The sequence below is a fragment of the Meleagris gallopavo genome, chromosome 12 (genome assembly GCF_000146605.3).
Source record: "Meleagris gallopavo isolate NT-WF06-2002-E0010 breed Aviagen turkey brand Nicholas breeding stock chromosome 12, Turkey_5.1, whole genome shotgun sequence".
Taxonomy (NCBI): domain Eukaryota; kingdom Metazoa; phylum Chordata; class Aves; order Galliformes; family Phasianidae; genus Meleagris; species Meleagris gallopavo.
The window spans coordinates 1,454,075-1,464,792 of NC_015022.2; the positions used below are offsets into that span (position 1 = coordinate 1,454,075).

At 52.0% G+C, this 10,718-nt stretch overlaps 1 protein-coding gene across 1 annotated transcript; it reads left to right on the top strand.

Moving 5' to 3' along the window:
• Window positions 1-6: 6 nt before the first annotated feature.
• Window positions 7-8,053, top strand: CD276 (CD276 molecule). Its single transcript, XM_003209341.2, has 7 exons — window positions 7-388; window positions 2,169-2,519; window positions 2,598-2,894; window positions 4,536-4,673; window positions 5,992-6,033; window positions 6,212-6,247; window positions 6,975-8,053. Exons 1-7 carry the CDS (start codon window positions 199-201, stop codon window positions 6,995-6,997), a joined length of 1,077 nt encoding a protein of 358 aa, XP_003209389.2. The 5' UTR covers window positions 7-198; the 3' UTR covers window positions 6,998-8,053.
• The last annotated feature ends 2,665 nt before the right edge of the window (window positions 8,054-10,718 follow it).

Genomic DNA, 10,718 nt, shown 5'->3' on the forward strand with positions numbered 1-10,718 from the left:
GGGCTCGTCCCGCAGCCCCGGTGCCTCCCCGTGCGGCTCCCAGGCTTTGTTCCGGGAAGGCGGAATGAATGGGGCCGGGCGGGATGGCGGTTTCCTCCTCGTGTTTTGGGGCAGCCCCCGAAAGCTCCGCTTAGGGAGGAGATTTTCCCACCAGTTGCTCCTTTTAAGTCACTTTTGGAGCAAGTCTCCAGCTGGGAAATGGGCAGAATCCGCCGAGCTCCACGGGGAGAAAGCTTGGAAAGAAACAAAAAGGGGAGGAGAAGCGGTGAGGTTCCACACCCTTTCAGTGTTGTTTTCTGTTTTTCCTTATTTTTTCCCCAGCTCAGGGTGCCAAGAAGACGTGCAGTGATGCTGCTTGCCCTGGGAGCGTTGGTGCTCAGCCTGGCAGGTGAGTGGGGCCGCCCCGAGGAGATGCCCCAGTACCACTTCATCCCCACTCGATGGGTTTGATCTGGAGGCAGTGCTCATGAGGTGGTCCTGGGGTCCTCAGGAAGCCTATGGGCGTGGGTGACTCTAGAAAGTGAAACCTGTGGCTCTGGTGGCCCTGGAAGTCCATGGCTGTGATAGCTTTGATGGCCATGGAATCCACTGCTGTGATGGCTTTGTGCCCTGGGGCCCCATGGCTTCAGTGACCCTGTAACCCATGGCTGCGATGGCTCTGGTGGCTCCATAACCTATGGCTGCAATGGCCTTAGGACCCCATTGCCCTGTTGGGACCCCATGAGTGCAATGGTTCTCGTTACCCATGGTTCTCATGGCTTCTTGCCCCACAAACATGTGGTTGCAATGGCCTTGGGACACCATGTCTCTAATGGTCACAGGATCCATGGCTGCAGTGGCTCTGATGGCCTCAGGACCACATGGCTTTGATGATGTTGTGCCCTTGGATGCCATAGCTGTGCTGGCCGTGGAACCCCTGGCTCTGATGGCCCTGAGAATCCGTAACTCTGATGGCCATGGAACCCGTAGCTGCAATGGCTCTGATGGCCCTGGGAACAAATGGCTCTCTGATGGCTTTCTGCTCCAGGACCCTGTGTCTGTGATGGCCATGGGACCCATGGCTGCAATAGTGCTGATAGCCCCAGGGGCTCGTGGCTCTGGTGGCTGTGATGGACCTGGAATTCCATGGCTCTGATGACTTTTGACCACTTGGCCACATAGCTGTGATGGCTTTGGGATGCTGCAGCAGTGATGGCAGTGGGATCCACGGCTCTGGTGGCTTTCTGACCACCTCCTCTGCCACCCCCAGGCCCCCACTTCCTGGGTGCCAGTTTTGAGGTTCACCACAAGGGTGTTGATCCTTCCCCTAGGCCCTTGCTAAGGTCTCACATTGCCCTTTCCTGCCATCCCCTAAGGCTGCAGATGGCGGTGTCCCACAAGGGCAATGTTCCCCAGTTCCCCAGAAAACCCAATAGGGGAAGGAAAAATCTCACCTGAAACCAAGGGAGATGCATCCTGCAGTGTGGGACATCCTGTGTACTACATGAGAAAGGTGAAGGTGCAGCAGGATAAAATCCCAGTTACGTTCTGGGTCTTTCTGAGCTCCTGAACCTCTGGGCATGTCACCAGCACATGGCCACTTGCACAGAGGGACGTGGTGGTCCAGAGCCCTGTGCTGGTGTCCCATGACTGGGCTCATCAAGCTGGGATCAGGACATAAAACCTATATAGACACTGTATAAAAGTGGCAGCTTCCTTTGTCTCAGATGAGATTTTTCCCCTTTTCCTCTCCATATTATATATGGGGAGAACTGGGGAACATTGCCCGTATGGGACATCGCTCCCTGGTACCAGTCTGTGAGATGAGCACACTGGGAGGATCCAGGGGTAGCAGAAGAATGTGGGCATCACATCCTGGTGTGGTTGGCACAGGAGCTGCCAGCTGGAGTGTTGGTGCCATCTAGCGCTCACGAGCCCAGCCACAAAGCTGGCTCAGTGTGGGGCCTCTGTGTCCCTTCCAATCTCCTCTCCGTGGGGAGAAGCTGCACTTCCCTCTCAGCTGGCTGTTGTCTCCTCCCTGTCTGCCAAACAAAGACCTCTCCATACCCCTTAACTACCTCCATTCTCTCCACATCCCTCCTTTGGGGTGGCTTTTTGTTGACCCTACCAAAACAAGCCATCCTGAGCCAGAGATTGGGTCTGACCACTGTGTTCTTCTCATCCTGCAGGTGCCATGGAGATCCAGGTCCCGGAAGAGCCCGTGGTGGCCCTTTATGGCCAAGATACCACCTTGCACTGTTCCTTCACCCCCGAGGCCAACTTCAGCCTGAAGGACCTCAGCCTCATCTGGCAGCTGACGGACACCAAGCGCCTGGTGCACAGCTTCTCTGGTGGCAGGGACCAGCTGACCGACCAGGGCGGGGGCTACACCAACCGCACGGCCCTCTTTTATGACCAGCTGTCCCAGGGCAACGTCTCACTGCTCCTGCGGCGCGTGGAGATTGCAGATGAGGGCAGCTTCACCTGCTTCGTCCGCGTCCGCGATTACAACAGCGCAGCTGTGACGCTGCAGGTGGCAGGTGAGATATGGCTGTGCAGTGTCATCCACCCGTCTCTGGATGCAGTGATCCTTCATGATGGCTTTCCTTTCCTTCCAGCTCCCTACTCCAAGCCCAGTTTGAACCTGGAGCCCAATAAGGACTTGAAGCCAGGGGATCGGGCGGTTGTCACTTGCCAATCTTCCTATGGCTACCCTGAGGCCAGTGTCCTCTGGCAGGACAGCCACGGTGCCAATATCACTGAAAACGTCACCACGTCACAGGTGGCCAACGAGGAGGGGCTGTTTGATGTGTACAGCGTCCTACAAGTGTTGGTGGAGCCCAGCAGCACCTACTCCTGCCTGGTGCGGAACCCGGTGCTGCAGCAAGAGACCCATGCCTCCGTCACTATCACGGGTGAGCAGGTGTGGGCCAGATTTGGGGAATTAAGGGTAAAGATTTACCTCTAAGGAAGGTAAATCTGGTGGCACAGAATCAGCCCTGGGGTTGCACCATAACCCAGCTCTACCTCCCTCCCCATGGAGCTGCAGGATGGCTTGGGACTGTCCTGTCTATCCATGCTGCTCCAATCCTGGCTCTGGAGGTTCTTGCTGAAGGGAGTTTTGCAAGGACTGTGTGAGATTTGGGAAGGATCTGGAGGTGTTTGTATAGTTCTAGCTTTGCTAGTTGCTCTGTCCTAGTATAAACCACTCCAGAGAGCCAGTATAAGGCATGATAGTCTTCCTCTCCATAGCATGTAGCCATGCAGCCGCATCCCAATCCTACAGAAAGACTGCATCCCTGGCACGTTCATGCTGTCCTAATCCTGATCAAAACACCCTTTGGGCGCCTGGAATTACAGTGCTGTTTCCCACCTGAGCTGCTTGGCTTGAGGACTGATGTCTCAGCAAACTTCCTGGCTGGTTCCCCAGCTCGCTTCATTTTTCTTTGGGCATCATTCAGCCTCACCACTTTGCTCTGACAATGTCTTGCTCTGCTGATCCGACAAATAAAGGGCTTAGTGGCGTTTATCCTGGATGGCAGTGACAAGAGGCGTGGGCAGGGCTCGGTTGAGGAGCCTTGTAGGGCTGTGCACAAGAGCTTGGGTGACAAAACCCATGGCAGTGAGCCAGCGTGCCCCAAATCCAAACCTCCTGGGGCTAACAGGACGTTTGAGGCCCCTCCTGTTGCCCTCAGGAGTGCTCAGAGATGCTCTGGGAAGTGAAGGGATGAGCTCCAGGAGATAACTCCAAGGAATCTGGCCCCTCAAACTTCATCAGTGTCTTGCAGGACCCATTTTTGGCACGCTGTTGACTTGGAGTGGCTTTCACTCAACCCCACTTGCTCAGCTTTTATTGCTGCCTTGGAGCTCTTTATAACCTTACACAATCTCCAGCAGTGTTAATTAGTGTTTAATTGGCTCTGCAGTTGCTGGATTGTGAAGGTGGGTCCCTGGTGGAGCATCAACCTCTTGACTGGTGTCACCAAGCTCTTCTAGCAAGTGTCATATAGGCACCAAAAGTTGGCCATGGATAGAGAATGGGACAGTGACAGCACTTCTGTTATTCCCTGTTTTTGCCCAAAAGCAGGAATTTTGTCGATGAGGACTGAGGAGAGACTTTTGCATGGGCTCAGAGCTACTTTCCTTAGCATACGAGCAAGTGGGCAGTCTTAGGGTGAGGGCTGTGTGTGTCAGGGAGCTCCACGTTCTCCGTGTCCCCTGCTGCTATGGGTCTGCCAAGGCAGAACAAGGGGGCAGAGAACCAGCCAGGGGATCTGCTCTTTCTGGGCTCCTCTTCAAAAGGGAACATCCCTGAATAGGATTTGCTCAGGACAAAGCTTTATTTGAAGATAAAGTGATGTTATGGGGAAAAAAAAAAATCGTGGATTACTGATGCCTTATGTGAAAGCCAACTTCTCAAAGTAATATCTGTGGCTTGCTACAATGAAATATCCTCTAAACCCCATCCGACGATTCCCTGCCACCATGGGATCCCTGATACTGCGTACCCCTCCCTTAGCATTATAAATAATAGGGTTTCTGGTGTTCTCCCCAAGGCCAGCACCTCGCCTTCCCTGCTGTGGCTCTCTGGGTGACGGTGGGACTCTCCATCTGCATCGTGGTGCTGCTTGTTGTCCTGGCTTACATCTGCCAGAAGAAAATCCGCCAGAGCTGCGAGGAAGAGGAGAATGCAGGTAGAGCATCCCTTGTCCCAGCAGGTGGTGGGAGGAGGGAGGGGGACACTTCACCCTGCATGACTTTACCTTGGTGGTGGCATCTGTCAAAGACAGATGCTGCCTGCGAGCATCTGTCCAGGTGGCTCTTTTCTTTTGCACACAAATGAACTTTTTTCTCTGGTTTTTGCCTCCCGGCACACGTTCACCTTTCTGCGCTGCCCTTCTCCATCTCCTCCCCTGCGCCTGCAAGGATCCTCCACGTGTCTGATGCCCCGATGGCACGGGAGCAGTTCCCAGAAGCTGCCTCCAAGCGTTTGCCACTGCAGAAATGTTGCATGCGTTGACACGCGGAAATAGCATGAGACAGAGCTGCTCCGTGCTCGCCCTTGCTCTCCTTTCTCCTTGCTTCTTGAAAGGATTGCTGCAAGCCGTGCTGCTCTCTCCTGGGAAGCACTCTGAAATGCACCCTTTGAAAAATATTTGTCTGCCCGCTCTTGTTTTCCGCATTCTCCCCCTCCTTTTTTTTGTGTCTTCTCATCAGAGAGGTGTTTGCTCAGAAAGCGGGGCTTTGTTCCTTTAAAAATAAAGCTGTTGTGCTCCGAAATGGCCGCAGCAGCAGCAGCAGCAGCTCGCTGGCGTTCCTGCTTGTCTCCCTCTGGCTCCAGGGCTGATGCGTCTCACGTTGCCAGAGCCGTGCCCTGACAGCCCTGTGCTGTGCAAACCGCGCCGCCCTGGGCCTCGTTCCCCCTCTCCCTGCCTGCTGTGGCTTTGTTAATTATGTTTTTATTATATCTTATAAATATCTTTTTCCCTTTGTAGCACAGACCCCGGCGAATGTTCCCTTTTGCTGGAGGATTCAAAGCACTGGGCAGTATGGCTGTAGCCCCCACTTCAATCCTTTAGCATGAGGACATCCTGTGATATTTTCTCCCTCCCCTCCACCCAACAAACTTTGCTTTAAGCAATAACCCTGCGAGACCTTTTGTGGGAGCTGCAGGAAGCAGGAGCGTTGGTTTTTGCCAGTCCTTCTGGCTGGGAACAACATCATAGGGATTCAGAGCATCTCGCCACCAGGGCCGTTCCTAAGCCCATGGCTCCAGATGGCAGCCGTGCTATAAATAGGGAGTGGAGCTGTGGGGTCATGCACAGCCAGGGAAATGCCCCCCCCCCGTGGGTTCCGGGGCTCAGCACAGGGCTGGAGGAAGGATGTGGGATGCCGTGGGTACCACATGTGAGCAGAGGCAGGGAGGCTCAAGGAGGGATGCAGGCATGAACCCATCGGGGTTTTGGTGGAGGTCTGAGGATGCTTCACTCTCTCCTGATTGTTATTTTGTAGGGACTGAGGAGCAGGGCATGGAGGGGGAAGAACAAAAGACAGGTAAGTGGGTGCTGCGGGTTGGTTCCCAGTGCTCCCAGTACTGTGCTGAGAAGGAGGCTGGCAGACACACTCTGGTTGCACAGCCCCACACATCCCAACATGCCAAAAGCAGTTCTGGGTGGGGGGAGGTCTCGAGCTGTTCATGCAAGCTGACCACTGCTGCTTTTGCTTTTTGCAGCTCTGCAGCCACTGAAGAGCACGGAAGACAAAGCAGGTGAGTGTGTCTGCTGGGTGTCCTTGTCCTTGCCCATGCTTTGGTTAGAGAGGCTCATCTGTAAGGTGCTTCTGAGAAAGTTTTGTCTCCTGTGCAGGTTTTCCTTGCACACAGGGAGCTTTTCTGGGGGCCGAGACACATTGAAGCATCCCAGGCTTTGCCCCCAAAGCTTATTTAGCCTTCAGGGTGCTGGGTGAAAGCCTGGACCATGAGAAATGGTCCCAGCTTCCCCTTCTGTTCCAGCCCTGTCCTGGTCATCGCCAGGAATTTGGGTCTCCCCAAGGCCCTTTCTCTTTTGAATAGCTGCCAGGTACTGAATTTTGGGTGAAAATCTGTGAGATTTGGGTTTACACTGATATTGAATCACTGCTAGTTTCACCTTTATTATTAGCCCTGCCATTTTCCCCTCTGCCAATAGATTTATAAAAGCCTTTTCTCCCCTCCCATTCCCACATTTAGAAAAGCATTAGGTAGCTCTGCATTCCTTTTTTCTCTCTTCCATCTTCCATCTCTCCATTCTTATCTCTCTTCTGCTAGCTGCAGACCACGTTTCTTGATTTTTTTTCATCCCAAAATTCAAGCCCATCTTCCCACGTCCGTGCCCGTAGACATCTGTGTTATCCATGACAGGGAGATACAGGCAGGCACTTCCAGCTCTGCCTGTGAATTACTATTCTTAATATTTTTAATTTTATTGTCTATTTCCTTCTTCCTTTTTTTCCCCCAGATAACGAGCAAGAAATTGTTTGATGGGAGCTGGGACAGCACCCCGTGTCCCCACACCAGCCCAGCCATCCCCTGCGGTGACAAACCCAGGACACACCAGAGAGACAGGGACACCCCATCCTGCTGCCAACCCTGCACCGAGTGCTGTCACTCTCTGTGTTTTCGGGGTGCCCTGGGGCTGGAGAGAGGCTGTGCCTCCCTTTAACCCCAGCGAATCCCAAAGCCACAGCCCGAGAGTCCGTCTATCCGTCCGTGTCCATAGGAAGCACTGGGCTGAGCCCGCAGGGTGAGCATCACTGCAGAGACACACTAGGATGTTTATTTCACCTTACGCCACTGCACTTCCAACTGGACTTTTATTTTTGCCTTAAGTGCGTGGTTATCCCATGCCTCGAATTGACCCGAAGGATTTTCCACAGAGGGTTCTTTCCCTGCCCCCACCCTGAAGCAGGGCTCAGGGAACAGCTGGGGCAGTGTGATGTCTTCGCTTTCCTTCAGAAGGGCTGGAAGTTGGTGGGCGGCAGATGCAGGGGTTTTTAGCAAGTGGTTAATGCCACCCCGTGACCTGGCTTCAGCTCAGGAAAAAAAACTCACACCAAAACCTAGTTTTTAAGGGGAAAAAAAATCACAAAAATATCATTTTTAAGGAAGAAACAAAACACCACAATCTAGTTTTTAAGGGATGTTTCTACACCCATGGAGTATACAGCAGGTACCCATCCCCAGCTGGACCACTGTGCCTATTGTCCCATGAAGTGTTAAATCATAACTCATGCACTAAAGCCTTAGCATCCCTGGAGCCCCAAGTGTCTGTGACAAAAATAATGCTCTTTTAATGTGTTTTGGGTAAAACCAAAATGGGTTTTGCTCGGATGGCTGCTGGAAGGGGCACCCAGTGCCAAAGTGTGTGTGACACCAGGGGATCTCTTGGCTTTTGTACACGGGCTGAGAAATGGGTTTGCTTGTGGTACATTGCTGGGTCCAGCCATGGGTCTTCTGTTGCTTTTTGCTGTTATTTAAAATCCAGGATCTGGAGGGTTTTGTGCCTTGACAAATAAACATGTTGGTCGTTTTAGATGATGATTTCTGAGTTGGTGGTTGGAAAAGGGGAGAGCGAGGGTGACCCAAGGTTCTTTCCCACCTTAAAACCCCACTTCTTTCACGAATCTACAACAGCTTATGCTGTTTCTAGGAGAAAAATATCTATTTTGGTGCTGGAGGAGGTCCAAGGGCCAAGGGCACCTATCTGTAGGAACAAGGACACCCTGCTTCATACTGCATTAAATGTTTGGGTTGATTTCATGAGATTCTCAGCACAGAAGAGGGCGACCTGATGTCTGCATCTGGTGTGTTTCCAAGGTGTTTGATGGCCTGGGCTGGCGCTCAAAGACCTGCGCTTATTTAAAGATTCTCATATTAATATGTGTATGCATATTTTGGATCTCAGCTTTGCTCTGCTCTGTCCCTCAGTCTTCTGCTGCCACCGAGGCACCATCCACCACCGGGTGATGAGACCTACCTTGATAGCTCCCCTTTATTTTGATACCTAGAGCAGCAGGAGAAAGAGCAAAATCCCAAAGAGCCGTCATCATCTCTGCACCAACTGCATGACATTTTTCTGTACTTTGGCTGCTCTTTAATCCCATCCATCGGTAGGGTTTGATGAACAGAGGAGTTGCTGCCAAGGGATGGGGTCTCCTTCAACCCATCACAGCCAGCAGGGATTATTTTTAGCTGTCCTTCCCGGGCGTGGAGCCAGGCACTGCATTTTAATAGAAAAATATTTCTAAAAGCGAGACAAGTTAAAGCGTGCCTGTATCAAAGTCATATTAGGGAGGGGATGGATGGTTATTTCATTTAGGGGCTGTGATATACAATCTGAATTAAGCACTAGTGCAATTTTTAACGAGGTGCCAGGAGGTGCTATTAATATTATTTAGCGCTCAGCCAGCCTCTGGGCTGAGGGAACAAAGCCATTAACCCCCACTGCCCAATGCTGATGGGTGATGGGACAAGTCGTCCTGAAGCTGAGGACCTTCGTGGGTGTTAAATGGCCTAAGATACCTCCACAGGATGCAGGTTGATGGGATGCGATGCCTCCATGGCGCTCATCATCATGAATTTGGAAGTAGGTGGTCTCTAGAGATGATTTCTAGCATCAGTTCTGTCATTCCTTGTGTGATCCACTGCACAGAGGGAAGGGACACCCATGTGCCGTAAGACAAGCACATCTTCTTTGCCCCCTAAAAAGCTCCTCAGCTTCTGCGTCTCGGCTCCTGAAGGTGAGGAGCAAAGCCCCAAAGCCAAGGATGTGAGCTCATGTTAGGCAGAGGAAAGCAGAAGGTTTCTTGATTACTCAGGTCAGGAGAAGAAAGTTTGCTTTCAGTGGAAATTGGAGCCAGTTTAGAGCCATCCTCCTCCACCTGCCCCAAAAGATGCTCGTGAGCCTGTTTTCAGGCATCAAAGGGCTTTGAAAAACCCATGCATGGTGCCTAAATCCTTTTGATGGGGAATAAAAATGCGCTATTTTCAGAAGATCGCTGTTTTTAAAGCGGGGTCGGTATTTTCAGAACCCCTTTCTCCCTCCTAGAACCCATCTTTTTTTTGGCTGGATTGCTCCCTGCTGCCGCAGTGCATCTGGTCCCAATATGTCAGAGTTAACCAAGGGGTTGAGAGACGTTTTAATTACAGGCTTGGCTATCCGGCCTCGTTTGTCACGGGCAACTTGAGCGATTTATCCATCAGCACTTAGACACGAGCTGAAGCAGAAGGGAAGAGCAGGCAGTATTTATCTCGGTGACTCAGAAGAGAGATTTGAAACGAAACAGTGATATCCTGTAAAAGCCCCTACCTGGCATAAAGAAGTTGTCTTTGGCCCGGGAAATGAATGGGTGGCATTATTTTAAAATTCCAAGTACATTCCACTTTCTTTCCCCGTTTATTTGCCAAGCGGGGCTCCTTTCTTTTTGGGGTGCATGGGAGGATGCTAGCAGGGTGATTTGGGGGCTGTTTCACTGCCACTTAATGACCACGAGGCAAATCCCTCGGCTGTGCTTCTGAGCTGGGTGGTAGCACTGGGGCAGGAGGCAAAGTGAGGTTGTCATTGCTCAATGGGCCAGAGAGAAGCATGTGCTGCCTCAGGTAAGTACAGGTTGCTTAAGCATGGCAGGGTACCTATTCTATTCCCCGATTAATACAGTATTTAACACTCCAGTGGAAAAAAGCACCCTGGCAAACAAACGGATGAGCCATCCAGAGAAGTGCTGACGGTGCAGTTCTTTTCCATGCACAAAATAATTTCCCAGGCTCAGGGAAAAAAGCAGGTGCTGATGCTTGTTGGCTCTGGCATGTTCCCTGGGTCCCCCCATCCCTCCGCCCCAGGTGCATCCCTAGGGATGGATGAGATGGATGGCACCCACCCAACCAGTGGATGGAGCTCCTAGCCCAGGGATGCAAAGAGCAGGGAGATGTCCCTAATGTCCTTCATCACCAGAGGAAATCTATAGTCACAAATGGAAAGGGCTATTCCTTCAGAGCTATTAAATGCAGATCACAGTGATGGATGTGGCTGGGAGGTGGTAGATTTTTCTCTTTTTCTTGCAGCCTATTGATCCCAAATGAGAACAAAAACCATTCCCACCCCTGACATTCAGCCTTTCCCACCCAGCAGGAGCTGGCAGTGTTTAAGGGCCATCTATCTCCCATCCACCCAGCTAGCATGGGCACGAGCCGGGCTTGGAGCCGA